The 14,728-nt window shown below is 52.3% G+C and overlaps 1 protein-coding gene across 4 annotated transcripts in view; it reads left to right on the forward strand.

Moving 5' to 3' along the window:
- The window catches only part of FAM120A (family with sequence similarity 120 member A), a 98,130-nt gene that overhangs the window by 39,638 nt on the left and 43,764 nt on the right, over positions 1-14,728 (forward strand). For 3 of the 4 annotated variants that reach the window (XM_059143155.1, XM_059143156.1, XM_059143157.1), the window contains exons 6-8: positions 4,543-4,740; positions 9,713-9,810; positions 10,032-10,312. In XM_059143155.1, coding sequence (XP_058999138.1) covers positions 4,543-4,740; positions 9,713-9,810; positions 10,032-10,312 — 577 coding nt within the window. The remainder of the gene's footprint in view (positions 1-4,542; positions 4,741-9,712; positions 9,811-10,031; positions 10,313-14,728) is intronic. The other variant, XM_059143158.1, reaches the window with a different exon arrangement.

Below are 14,728 nucleotides of genomic sequence, written 5' to 3' on the forward strand. Positions count from 1 at the left end.
TAGTGTATTGGGGACTAGAAATTTGCTCAGGAGGAGGCAAGCAGGAAGGTCACGGTGGAAAGGGGCATGAGGCTGTGTTTGGCCCTGGTCTGAGCTGCTAACAGGGCTGGTAATACGTTGAAGAGATGAGATGGGCTTTACATGTACTTTTAAATTTCAGCTGTTGCTTTTTTTTTTTTTTTTTTTTAAGATTTTATTTAGGGGGGAGAGAGAGAACACACAAGCAGGGGGAGGGGCAGAGGGAGAAGCAGATTCCCTGCTGAGTATGAGCCTGATGGGAAGCTCGATCCCAGGATCCTGAGATTATGACCTGAGCCGAAGGCAGACACTCAACTGACCGAGCCACCCAGGCGCCCCTAAATTTGAGCTTCTTAAAATGTTGTAATGTTGTACAAAGTGGTGTTGTGTTTTTATGTTGTCAGACAACATGTGAGGGAAGTATTTTACAGATGGAGGTGATACTCCTGGAATTTAGTTTCACCTCCTATCTGTGGGTTTTGGGGAACGGTGGTGGGTTGGGGAAGAATTTGTGGTGTTTGGGGCAGTGTTTTTAAGCAGATCCATATGGGCGATAACTCCCGTGTGTTGCATTAAAGCCTTTTCTGCAGGGTCTCCTGGTGCTGCTGACTGTGGCGGAGACCTGAGCCATTGGGCACAGTTTGGGGTGCCTGGAAGTGCAGGCCGACAGCTGTGTGGCCTGGAATATGAGGTGACCTGGGTCAGAGTTTGGGTCAAGACTGGGAAGAAGGTGTATTTCAAGTTACAGATACACAATTTGGAGCCAGCAGAAAGAGATTCATGTAAAATTGCTTTCGTTATTTTCCTGACAAGTATAAAGAAACAGCTGAGTGTGGAGATGGTGGCCATCCCTCTTGCCTGTACGTGCTGTTCCGCTCCCACCATGGCGCTGAGCGGGCAATGGAGAGCCTAGAAGGAGCAAAGTGGAATTGGGGAGAGGCTTTCTTGGCATCCCACGTGAGAGCCTGAGACACATTTTCTGTAAAAATGTTTTTGTGAGCAGTAGGTAGGTCGTAAGTGGTCTTTTCTGACTTTGGTTGGTTATGTTGCCTTCTGGGAAGATGCATTCAGCATTTGATAGCCAGGGTTGGAACATACTTTCTAGTTCATTAGAACTTGTCTTATGAATTGTTTTAGAAGCTGAAGTATGTGTAGTTTTAAAGGCATTTAAAGCATCGTATTAGCCCCTTGGAGCCTTTTGGGAGTAAAAATGGGGAGAGTTGACTCTAGCCAGGGGTTTCTAAACCTGACTGGAGCTGAGGTTCTAGGTGGAACTGTTATCTCCGGGTCTTCCCTGGGCCTCAGGAATCTGTGTCTTCCAGAGGAGCGCCTTCCTGGCCTGGTTTGGGACTGGCCCTGGCGGGGCTGCTCTGTGGGTGCGTCTTCTGAGCCCCTGGGCCTCTGCGGCTCTGAGGGAGCCTCTGCTTCCCTCAGCAATGTGGAGGGTGTGGAAGTGACCTGCACACCCGTCTGCCCTTTTGCTCCGTGGCGCTGGGAGGCCTGGTCTGCACAGTGCATGGTCTTATTCAGGGTGAAGAATGGGTACCAGTCCCTCCTGTCTTTGCACAGTGGACCCCAGAAGTGACCTGTTTTGAGATGGGTTTTTTAAATCAGTTGCAGGTGAGATTAGTATTCACTGGGAAAGCATTTACTGCATCAGAAACACCATGTTGGGACTGGGGACCTAGAGACAGTTATAATTCTGTGCTTTCTACCCCAGCACACAATGGCTCCCATGTCCGCAGAGTCCCAGTCTGAAGGGAGGCACACATAAGAAGGGGCAGAATGGAAAATTGTCAGCTGTGTGTGGCTCCCGGGTGCTGGAGGCCCACCTCAGGCCCATGAATGGAGACAGTAGGCTTGAGCTCACCCTGGTGTACTTGTAAAAAGCTGCCCAGGTGAAACCGAGGCCCAGTGACTCTGAAGGTGCATACTCTATCTTCTCGGCCTCTGCAGTGAGAAGTAGCCAAGCTCCAACAGCATGCTTGTCAGAACGGCCAGCATCCGGAATGCCGACACCACCGGCTGCTGACGAGGACCAGAGCAGCGGGGGCGTGCGGTCTTGGCTGTGGGGAGCCAGACCGGCGCTGCCGCTGCAGGAGACGGTGTGATGGTGTCTCAGAAAATACAGCACGCTCTTTCCATGTGCTCCAGCAACCACGCTCCTCCGTGTTTACCCCGAGGAATTAAAAACTTACGTCCACACAGAACTCTGCTCGGGATGCTTACAGCAGCTTTATTCATCATTGCCAAAATGTGGAAGCGTCCAAGATGTCCTTCAGTGGGCGACGGACAAGTAAACTGCGGTCCATCCAGGCAATGACGTATTATTCAGTGCTTTAAAAAAAAGGGTTATAAACTTATGAAGACCTCAAATACATTCAGTGAGAGAAGCCACTCTGCCAGGCCTCCATACTCTGTGATTCAAACTGCATGACATTCTGTTAAAAGCACAGCCATGGGGCCAGTGGAAAGTCAGCGGAGAGATGAATGTAGGCAGAGCATAGAGGATTTTTAGGTCCATGAAACTATTTTGTGTGACAATATAGTGGTGGATATGTGTCCTTACAAATTTGTCCAAACCCATAGAATGAGCACCGAGAGGAATCCTTTTGGAACTGTGGGCTCTCGTTCACAATTGTCATGTTGCAGAATTAGGCCAGTGGTTGAACATGTATCTTACGAATGCAAGGGGTGTGCTTTCTGCGTAGGTTTTCTACAGACTTAAAACTGCTCAGAAAACAACATCTATTAGTTAAGAAACCCAGAAACCTTTCTGTGTCCATCCGGCCCATGCCAGCACCTGCCAGGTTCTGGACGGTGTGGCAGAGCAGACGTGTCGTCCTGGGCCTTGCACATGACTGAGACGTGGACTCGTACAGCTGGTGAGGGCAGATCCAGGAGGATGGGACACGGAGCTGGTACTGATTAAATCAGGACTTGATTCTGCCTGACTGAATTAATGTTTGAGCTGAGGCCTGAGGGTAGAGCAGGAGTTGAGCAAGGTGATGATGGGGAGGAAGTCTGTTCCACATGGAGGAGACCCCGAGGTGGCCGCTCTGGCCGTTGTAGGAGTGGGAGGGAGTGGCCGGAGACCAGGATGCAGGGGAGGGCAGGGTGCTGGTGCGGCTGTGGGCAGTGGCATCTGAGCACAGCCTGAGGCTTCAGATTTACTCTAGGGGCTCTGGAAGCTCACAGGATTTATAGTGTTAGAAGTTGTTACTTGGTAACTTTTGCACACCCAGGGCATGTGGAACATGACCAATAGCCTGTGTACAATTAGTGAAGCCAGCCTCAGTGGAACATGACCAGTAGCCCTCTCCACATCTCCCCCTCAGGTTTCCCTGCCCACCAGCTCCCTGAATTCTGTGTCAGTTGTCCCCTTTTCTTCATCGTGTCTGTACCCCAATGCTAAGTAGAGATGGAGATGTAGGCGGACTTCCCTCGGGGCTCGGTTGGAGAGAGGTGGAGGCAGGAGCGAGGTCAGGGTGGGAGACAGGAGCAGTGTGGCAGGAACGTCTGTCATCCAAGGTGAGGAGGGCACGTCTGTGGCTCCTGTGGCTGCATGGTCCTCAGCATGGTCCTCGGTGTAGGGAATCCGAGGAGAGACAGGTTGTTTTTTTTTTTTTTTTTCTAAGATTTTATTTATTGATTTGAGAAAGAGAGAGAGAGGTCACAGGTAGGCAGAGAGGCAGGCAGAGAGAGAGGAGGAAACAGGCTCCCCACTGAGCAGAGAGCCTGATGCGGGCCTCGATCCCAGACTCTGAGATCATGACCTGATCCGAAGGCAGAGGCTTAACCCACTGAGCCACCCAGGCGCCCAGAAGAGACCGTTTTTAGCGCTGCAGCTGCTGTCGCCCATACAGGCACAGAAGAGGGTGGGATGGGGGCTGGTGGCAGCCTACTTCCGTGGCTTTCGTGAAGGGTTGGGCTTAAAGCAGGAGGGATTGACTGGGCTTGCACTGTCAGAAATAGGGGTCTGGAGGTGCCTGGCACACGTGGGGACTTTGGCAAGGCACTGAGAGAGCTTGGAGGGTTTCAGAACACACCGGGCCGCAGATCGTGTAGGCTGGGGAGGAGCCTGCAGGAACAGGCCGGTGAGCAGGTTGCCTGGGGATGGGAGCTGCTCCCAGGAAGCCAAGACCAGAGCGACAGCAACCGTAGGAAGGGGCCCCTGCGTGCCTGCATCCTCACTGGTGCCCTTCTCCCAGACCGGGTCACAGGAGAGCATACTGGATTGCTGTCTCACCTGGAAGGAGGACCCTGTCACTGGCCTTCTGTACCCAGCTGTCGGGGCCAGGGCTCAGGAAGGTGTAGGTGTAAACTCGAGCAGGGACGAGGGTTGGTCCGTGTTCCTTGGTTCTGGGCTGTGGGCTGTGCTGGCAGGTGTCCCTTTCTGGTGACTAAAGGGGAGCCTGTGGCCACATAGCCTGTGTCACTCGTGTCACCAGACTGTCCTATCAATTGTTGCTGGGGTTTCTAGGTTAACAGGCTCTTTGGAAATACAGCTCTGCCTCCCCACAGGGTGCCTCCCAGCCTGTCAGGGCGTATCATCAGGTGTCACCCCGGAAATGGAGACACAGCCTGGGAGGAAGGACGCAGCTCCTGCGAAGCTGCTTCGGCTGACGGGGCAGGGCCATCTCCAGGAGTGCAGGGTTGCCCACGTGGGACCCCGCGGGTGCAGAGGTTGCACAGCCTGCCCGGAGCAGAGGGTGATGACAGGTTCGTGGATGCCCGGCAAGCGAGCTCAAGTGAGGACCAGCACTGCTGTGCTGCTCTGTCCTGCTCTGACCGTGCTGGCTCCGCGGAAGCATGGCGGGACGGCCGCACGCTGCCCACAGCCTGCCTGCTACCACTCGGCTGCCCGCACCGGAGGCCCATCACCCTCCTCGCCCTACGAGTTTGCCCCGGGCCGCAGTGTAGGTGCTGCGTCAGCCTGGCTGCTGCCCCTGCTCATGGTCTGCGGTATTCCCGCTGTTCGGCCGTAGAATGATAGCTTCTTACGGTTTTGGTCCAGATACTCCACATTATACTGCTGTTGCATGTTATTAGTAGGTTTTGGAAATTTGGCATTTTAAAGTGTACGTGGTGTTTGGCCTTACGGTTCCGCTTACTAAAGCCAGCATTTCCATGGTTTCTGTTTAAGCTTTTTTATTGTGGAAAACTCAATAAAACGGTCAGTATAGGGAGCAGTGCCACAAGCAGCAGTGTGCCCACAGAACAGGGTCAGCAAACGGCAGTGTTTGTTTCACATCTTTCTTCGTTTAAAGAAAGACATTAGACTTTTTTGAGGTCCCATTTGTCCCCTCAAATAGGTCTGTGTTTTCTTACCTCATATGTGTGCAGTAATCAGTGGTGGTGTTTTCATTTTTCATGAGAGGCTGTGTTATACACATCATTCTGCCCTTGCTGGTTTTGGAGATGTGTCTGTGTGTCCGTCTGTTCCCATTTTTATCTCAAGCTGGTGCACATGGAAGTGATGTCAGGCCCCAGGGAGAAGCCACAGCGCTCTCACGTGGAACCTCATCTCCCTTCCTTCCGATTCCTGAGCGTCATCCTCAGGCTCGACATCTGTTCCCATGACCTTTCATTCAGATTTTTGTGAGTTTATTTTAGTCCTTGTACTATGAAGTGATACAGGCTGTCTGGTCTCATGGCTTTTTGAAAGGTCATCTTCTAAAAAAAAAACGTGAGCAGTCATTTTGGGGTAACTCGGCAGCCATTTGACAAGGTGTGTCTTTGCAAGATGACCAGCTCATGGTCAGATCTGTTGGCGGTTTCTCAGGGTGTGGTGACAGAAGGGCACGGCCACTTCAGTTGGCAGGGACTGTCCCTGCAGGTTGTGCATTTCTGAAATCCACGGGGGACAGAGACTGGTTTGTTGTGTTGGGCTCCCGAAGCCATGTGGGCAGCCTGGTGAGGCATTGATGCTCCTTCCTGCCCCCATCTCTGCCAGCCCGTGTGCGCAGCAGCCTTTGCTGCGGGACCCCACCATTCTAGCTTTGAGTGGGTGAGGGGGGAGTTGGACAGATTTGCATACAACTTGGACACACTCGTCACTTATCAGACTCCTGCTCTTGAAGACTCAGGTGCTTTGTGGGTTTGAGTGATGCCATGCCGTGAGGTCCACATGTGCTGCCCAGACCCCGGGGCAACAGGGCCTGGGGAGCAGCCCACTAGCTCCCGGCCATGCAATGCTGTCTGCCCACAGTCCCACGATCAGGAAGGCTGTCTTTGTCGCGGTGAACTGCCCCAGTTCCCGAGTTCTTACTCCTGCTGGCGTGAGTGTGCTTCCTGGGGGTCTGTGATTCGTTCAGGTACCTGCTTGCTTGATTCTCAGCCTTCCTTGCCTTTTGCCTGCCCTTGCTTCTCTGTCCAAATGGTGGCTCCTGGCTCCTCTCAGGGGGCCTGACTGTGTGTCCCAGCTCTGGGAGCCCATGGGAGCTGGTGTTCTTGGAAAGCGACTGGGTTCAGTCCCTCAGAGCTGGCCAACTTCCACTCATCCTGCCTCTGCCCTCACGGTCCTTGGCCTGTGGCCTGCCTTTCGGAAGCTACTCATCTGGAAGACGATGGAAGCAAGTGACATAAAATTCTCCATGTGGCTTTCTGTCTTAACTTCTGTAGAATATCAGTGCTGAATAAATACATCCGTTTCAAGACGGTTAATGTCATTGGAAAATTTGATCTTTTTTGTAGGAATTCAAGATTAGTATTGGTGGTAGGGGATATTGAATTGTCAGAGCTGTTTATTGTGCTTGAAATCATGTATCCCTTGGCATTAGAGAATTTTAAGAGTTCATGATTTTGTCGTTTCTTTGGTTGGCCTAACGTCTCTTGCAGCGCCATGCCTGGTGGTCGATGAGTCTGTGCTAGGTGGGCCGGGCCACGGGTAGGCTGACTGGCTCTAAGCGGGCCTTCTTGGTCAACACCATCCTTCGTTAGCATGTGTCTTCTCTTGGCTTCAGGGAGCAGCTGAACAGCTCCACCGGGGCACAGGGGTGCAGGTGCAGCTCGCCCACAGCACTGCTTCCTTAGTGTAGCTGTCAGGCCGCGTTGTGCGTGTGCTTTTCTCCTCGTGCACAAAGAAGTCTTTGAAAAATTTTTTAATTGTGGAAATATTTTTCATATAGTATTTAAACACGGTTTCCACTTGTCTGTCTCTGTCTGCATAGTCTGCTGACAGCCCTTCTCTCTTAGTAGAGTGTCTGCAAAAGAAGAGTGACAGGCTGGTGGTGTTAACCTCCACGCACGAGCTGGGGTTGGTCCCGAGAAAGATGGCCTTGTCACAGGGCACCCTGTGCTCTGCGTACTGGCTGGGGGGTGCTGCCAACCAGAACTCCTGCACAGGGATGCACACCACATCCCAAGGCAGGCCTGGCTCATCGGGCCGTCCGACAGCCTTCCCAGAAGTGTAGACAGATTAATTCACTTACTGGACCAGGTTCTGATAGATTAGCAGGTAGCTTTGTAGGTTCTTGAAGGTTTGTTTGAGGTCAGTGATTATAATGTGATCTTAGAAACTGTCTTTACTTTGGGAATCTTTGCTTTTAAGTTATAGTTTATTTTTATTTTTAAGGAAAGTTTGTGCTTTTCAGGAAGTTGGTAGCACGTAATGGCCAAAAATAGAGACAAAAGGATCCCCTTCCCTGGACTGCTGGGAATTGGCATGGCCGACTTTCTGTGTAGTTACTCAGAAGTTACGTGGGTCGGGTCAGCCACAAGAGGTTGTAAACTGCGCTTCTCACGGTGATTAAATTGTAGCGTTAGAGCTTGAATGGAGTTCATGGTGTTCTGGCCATGATTCAGAATCTCCTGAGAAGGCACACAACCAGTGTCTTGTGACTCACACTTGGAGGTTCCAATCCCCTGGGTCAGAGCTGTTTGATCAGGAATGTTCCCCTATGTTTGCATGTGCATACATGTGTGTGTGTATGGGGGGCTGTTTATGTGTGTGTGTGGTAAACGTGTGCAGGTATATTTGGGGTGAATGCACACATGTGTGCAGTAGACACATGCGCATGTATGGGTGAGTGCACGTTTGTGGTGAACATGCATGTGCGACTGTGTACATGTGTGTAGTGGGTGTGCACATGGGTGTGGTGAGCATGTGTGTCTGTGGGGTGAGTGGCGAATGTAGTGAACACGTGTGTGCGCGCATGTATGTGTGGGCAGTGTGCGTGCATGTGCATGTGAGTGCATGTTTGTGTGGGGTGAGCGTGTGAGTGCATGTGCACATGTGCTGGCGTCATCATTCCCAGCTACTTGTCCCACAGTTGCGGAAGTTGTGCCCCCGGCTTCTTGGTGCTGGCTGTGTGCCGGGCACTTGGAGATGGGCTTGTGCAGCGGGCTGTGGCTTCCAGGCACATGGGTCCTCTTGGGTGGGGAGAAGTGAGCTGTGGCCCTTCTCTCCCTGCTCCACCAGGACTGGGTGGCTCTTGGAGCTCAGGTTATATACCAGTGGGAGTTTTCTTTCAGAGAATGAGAGGGAGGGTTTGGGTTTGGGGAGGCTTTATTATTATTATTTTTAATTTAAATGTGTTTATCTTGGCAGGTTGGTGGGGTGAGAGGTGGTAGTCTGTGGGCTCCTTGTTTGGCTTGGAGTTGCCCAGATTCTAAAGTTGGAGGAACACCCTTCCTGGTAAAGGATGTTGGCTTTCAGGGGTGTCTAGGCTTGGTTTTGTTCACTCTCTAAAAGAAGCCTAAGGAGGAGATCGTGTAGCTTGTGGCCCCCAGGTCTGCTGTCTGTTCCCACCATTTGGGTGGTGGGACGGTGGGAACATTTGGGGCTCAGGTACCCCTGGCCTGGCCTTGCAGCCTGACCTCACAGGCACCCCGTACCTGACTGTCCAATGGAGGAGCAAAGCTGCAAAGGGTCTTGTTCACATTTTTATTGCATTAATAACTAGTTCATGGTGTTTAGAAGTGTTCTGATGTTGAGGTCACAGTCCTTAGTACCACCTGTCAGTCACCACATGTTGTGCCAGGTGATGGCACTGAGGTCTTGGGCGTGCAAGTGTGCAGGTCTGTGGGCTGAGCTGATGGCTGTGCGTCCCGACTTAGTACCTAGCCCGGTCCTGATGTGTGTCCACAGCCGCTTCTCCACACACTTCTGTTCTGGCTGCTCTGGCTCCCATTAGCATGGGGCAGCAGAGCAAGCACAGTGTGTGTCAGAGCAGGCTTAGGGAGTCATGTTCTCAGAGCACAGAGAGCCAGGTGACTGGCCCCGGAACACACATTGGTACACGCTGCCCCATCACGGTTTTGTTTAGCAGTGGGAAACTGAAAGGTTCTGGCAGCAACTTCCACACTTCACTGTTTCTACTTAATAGCCAAGAACTGAGTTTTAGTCTCAGTACGCAGATCCCTTGCCTCACTTACATGAGGGGAAGTGTCTGTCCCTGCTTTGTCCCTACATCGCAGTCTTAGGGCTTTGAGAAGCTGACAGGGGCAGAGAGAGAGAGAGGGTGGCCCAGATGCCTAGAAGTTAAAATCCTAGCCCCAGTGTATAAAGCTGATCACCATAAAATGTACTGTTTTTTCATGTGAAACATGAATTTTTGAAGGTAGGGATCAGTGGTGTGTTGTCACCTGAGGGGGGACAGGGCAGATGGGGGCATGTGCTGGCCACTGTGGTGTCCTAGGGCATGTCCTCTGCTAACCAGTATACCGCTTTCTTTCCTTGTCAACGAAACAGCCAGACCAAATCCGTTCGGAATGCCTGGGATCGTGCCACCGTATGTCCCCCCCCAGATGCTCAACATTCCACAGACCCCTCTGCAAGCCAAGCCTGTGGTAAGACCCTCCCCCACCTCCTGCAGCGGGTCTCCCTGCCTGGTTGGGAGGGTGGGGGGATGCATACATCAGATTTTAGCAAAAGCTAAAATAATATCTTAAGCTGTTGAGCTGATATGTGAAGCAGGTGCCCGTGTTCCTTGAGTTAAAAACAGGCAGCACTGACGGGAGCTGAGCCTATAGGCCTTGAGTGCATGCATAACACCTGCCCTCTGTTTCAGGCCCCACAGGTGCCCAGCCCGGGTGCCGCGGGCCAGGGTCCACACCCGTACAGCCTCGCTGAGCCGGCCCTCACTTTGGAAACGAGTGGAAAGAGTCTGACTGAGCACAGCACCTACAGCAACATTCCTCACGAAGGAAAGCATACCCCGCTGTATGAACGGTCGTCCCCAATCCACCCAGCTCCAGGTGGCAGCCCCAACCACGTGGACTCAGCGTACTTTCCAGGGTCTTCTACGTCGTCATCTTCCGACAACGATGAGGGCAGTGGAGCAGCTGCAAAGTGAGTGGGGGGCGGTGTAACTGGCACTTCCATATTTGTATTGGCGACGCGAGGCCCATCAGGTATCTCCTGGGAAGCTGCCTTCTGTCCTCCCGCGGCTGAGGGTTGTGTGCAGAGGTGTCATTTGTTGTAGGAAGGGGACCGTCACTGTGCACAGACTAGGGCTTCTTGGAAATGGAGGTGTGGAGGTTAGACGCCTGCTCGGGGCTTCCCAGGCTGAAAATCTGCACTGTTCCAGCTTTGCCCTTTGGCTACTCCTCTGCTGGGGTGGAGTTTTGGTGTCTGTGACCCTTAGATGTGGTGAAGTTACCTGGTCAAGTGCTGCCGACCCTTACTGTCCCCTGGGCTGGGAGACCCCAGTCCCACCCTTGGAAAGCATTTTAAGTTAGACGCTGGTGGCTTTCCATTTTGGCTCCTGGATTGAGGGAAACTCTGGATCTCCTCCTCTCCTGAATTGAATCTGGCAAGTCACATCTCAGCTCAGCAGCCTGTGAGGTTCCTGAAATCACGCCGTTCACCTGGCCAGAGTGGAGAAAGCGGCCGTCCGGGCTGGAACTTTCACTGGAGAGCAGCATTTTAAACGTGTGTCCCTGAGTAAATGAATGTTGAAATACGTGATCTGTTAGAATCTGATCAAGAAAGTCTTAAATGCACTGTCTTCTTCCTCTCCTCAAATACCGACCGTTATGTTTTAAGAAACCTGATTTCGCAAACGGAAGAGACGGCCTACCGTTCTGCTGCTCTCCTCTTTCTCGTTGCTCTCTGGCTCATGACTGGGTGGCCGGGGCCCCTGGGTGCTCTGTCGATGGAGGTGGTTTCTCGTCTTCTGCAAATTCTCACTGGGCATGAAGCCCGAGGCGAGACGTCCCCTCTACTCATCTGTGGAGTGGGCGCAAGTGTCCGCTGACATTGGGCGGCAGCTACGGAGGGCTTCGCTGCCGTGCACGGCGTGTGTGCTCCGTGGAGTAGTGGAGCATAACTCTGGATGTAAATGCTTATTGCGGTCTTGAAAGTCTAAAATCCTGAGGTGAATAACAAGTTTTGCCTTTACATTTACACTTCCAAGTTTACCTTCTGGAAAGGGAGTAGAGTGAAGATCTGCTGAGTGTGACGAGCCCAGGCTCGTGCGGGTGCAAATGAGAACAGCTGGTCATATCTCGGAAGCTCTTCCCTTCTGGAATTCAAAGGCACTGAATGTTTTCTGTGGAAAATCACCTCGCACCAGCACGACGACTATGTCTATTTGGCACACGCTTGGTCTGGCGAGAGACGCTTTTCCTAGAGAGCTGGGAGCAAGGACCAAAGCAGGAGGGGCTGTACTGTGTGCCTGGGCCCTGAGCTGCCTGCGGGGGTCCCCCACGTAGCTTGGCTCTGTGGGGGTGGTAGTTGCTGGAGGTCCCCTTGCTTCCCTGGTGTGCCCTCAGCTCTGTCCTGGTCCCAAAGGTTCAGACCTCCTCGCCTGTCTGGCTCTGCCCCACCTCGGCATTTTCGCGGTACTCTCCGGAGGAACTGCTGGGAGGTGGGCTCGCGTGTGGGGTGACGTGAGGTGTGGTGAAGAGGACCGATCACCCCCAGCCTTGCATTCAGACATCAGGTATCCTTGTGGGCCTATCAACACTTTAGTGTTCTTCTCTTCCCAGTTACCATGATCAATAGATGTGTGAAAACGGGGGAGGGCTGGGGAGAGGCTTTGGGGCCATATGCCAGGCAGAGCAGGACCCGGGCCAGCCCTTGTGACGACTCTGGCCCATGTTCCTGGATTTCCTGGGTGTGGACTCCAGCCTGTCGAGTGTGCTGTGTGCGTGCACTCACTGTGCCCAGGGCAGGGTGTCACCCTGCTGACCCAAACACTGGGTTGGAACAGGAAGCCGTGATCTTCTTTACCTTGGTTTGGACTTGAGTCGGGAGCTCTGGACTCGCATCTGCTCTCAGGAAGCTCTGAAGGGAAGGCCGTGCATTTAGCCACGCACCCCCTGAGCGCTTGCCGTGAGCGCAGCGGCCCGTAGCACAGACCAGGTGTGGGGTCAGGCTGGCATGGCCTGCGTTGGTGGCATGTTTTTAAAGGATGGTGCTGATAAGAGACAGAATGATTACTGAATAAAGTGATCTCTCCCCTCCCCCAAAGCATCCTACAAATGAAAAAACAAGTATTTTAAGTATTTTAAGTAACATAAACATGTAGTTCACGAAAGAAACACAGATGGTCAGGAAACATAAAAGGATGTTCACCCTCACTTTAGAAAAAAAGGAATGTTAAGACTTAACATTTTTATGAAACAAAGTTGGAAAACATATATTTTTATTATTTATTTATTTATTTTTTAAGATTTTATTTATTCATTTGCAAGAGAGAGCACAAGCAGGCAGGGGGAGAAGCAAACTCCCCGCCGAGCAGGAGCCCCAGTGCAGGATCTATCCCAGGACTGAGATCATGACCTGAGCTGAAGGCAGACACTTCACCAGCTGAGCCACCCAGGCTCTTAAAGATAAAGTTTATCTTTAACTTTATCTCTTAAAGATAAAGTTCAGTAGACGCAAGATTCTGGCTCTCCTGGCACATTCCCCAGGGTATGGCTCCCTGCCCCGAGGTGGGTGTGAGGTGTACTCTGTGTCCTGAATGTGGACAGTGGTGCGGGCAGGAGTCCTGTGAGCACACGCTCACAGGAGAGGGTGTCTCGGGAGTCCTGAGGCAGGAACATGTCTCCTGGTGATGTTCAGCTTCATGTGGCAGCACGTGCACTGTGCACATGCATGTGTGTGATGCCAGGCATGCTCAGAGGGCCTGCCCCATCAACCCTGCCTGAGTACTTCAGTACTTCACTTGGCCCTGGAGCTGGAGTGGGAGTCTGGTACTGTTGCTTACCCGGCTCCTCATGACCCCGCCAGTCTGAGTCTCTGCTGGCCCAGGAGTCCTGGGGCCACTGAGGGTACCGTGCACACTATGGCACCGGGCATCTCCACTGGGTGTGGCCAGCGCCGTGGCTGTCCTGGCTTTGCTGCCCCCACTCCCTTGGCTGCAGACTCGCAGCTTTGTCTGGCTGTGTCCCTGCATCTGTCAGAGGCCGAAGGCCGGTGCCTGTAGCAGTTATTCCAGACCCTGACTATCATTTTTAAGTGATCAAAGAAAGAAGTGTACTGCTTTCTATCCGCATGCTCTCCCTCCTGCTTTCTGCTCTCTTAGAGTATCATTAGTGTGTCCTCTTGCTCTATTCTTGGTGCACATCTTTATGGACAGTAATGCACCTGTTTTCCGTCTTTCCCGGCCTTTGTCAGATCTTCATGATGTTATTTTGGTTGAATTTAGAAATACAACCGAATCCTTATGGAGTGTTAATCTTACACTATTTTCATAGATTCATCAGCTTTTGGATCCTGAATCTGATCTGAGTTTGCTAGCTAATTTAAAGTTTTTAGTTCTTTGTTGTGTATGTATCTCTAATTTCCATCTCAATGCAAAGTTAGAGAACTGACACATCAGAAAATACGGTCCAGGGAGCCTGTTGTGAGCCCTCTGGACAGACAACACTCTACAAAGATGGGCAAAGATGTTCCAGGGTGTGTCCTGACACGGCTCCCTGCTTACGGGACCTGGTCTCAGGGACAGTGGCTCGTCCTTCTTCCTCTGCTTTGTGTACACACCTTGTGCTTCCATGAGGGTGTGTATGCACCTGTGTGCCTGTGTGTGCTCCCTCCACGTGTCGCCTCAGTGTTTGGCTGTAATCACTGATTTTTTAAATGCATGTCTGGAAGTCCGTTGGGAGAGAATGATAATGTAATTTCTGTGCTGTATGGGGCCGTTGGTGGGGGGGATTGCTGTTCCGTGTTCCTGTGACCCCACTTAGCAGGTCAAAACAGCATCTGTTGGGTGAGCTTGCCGGCCCACTCTGGACCCTGTGGGACCAGGTCTGGGCTGTGGAAGGTCCCTGTGGTGCCATGGGCCTGTGCACCCAGGTGGGGACTCGGGCCCAGACCTCCTATGGCAGCTCATGCTGGGCCAGGCGTGGATGGGAGGTATCTGGGTTGTTTGTGAACCACATCAGCTGGTGTGTAAGTGCAGTGAGTGATAGACAGTGTCCCTGTTAGGGCACTGAGTCCATGTCAGTGAAATGCTGAAGAAACCAGTGGTGCATGTCCTTCAGGGCACCTTTGGCCATGAAGTGGTAGTGCTCTTGGGCTGTTCGTCGTCGTTTTTGTGTTTTTTTGGGGGGCAGTTCGTCTTCTACCCTGTGTCCTCTCGGGCTCTTTCCCTACGACATGGGTGGTTCCTAGTCACACAGGCTGACTATGGCTGCGGTTCTTCCTTCTGGAGCCTTGTGCTCTGTGTTGTGCCCGATCGGGTAGTGTACCTTCTCTCTCCTTGTGGAAACCAACCTGAGGTACTTTTCCATGTTGGTAAGATTTAGTAATCTTCTGTGC

Source organism: Mustela lutreola, chromosome 12 (assembly GCF_030435805.1).
Source record: "Mustela lutreola isolate mMusLut2 chromosome 12, mMusLut2.pri, whole genome shotgun sequence".
NCBI classification, from domain to species: domain Eukaryota; kingdom Metazoa; phylum Chordata; class Mammalia; order Carnivora; family Mustelidae; genus Mustela; species Mustela lutreola.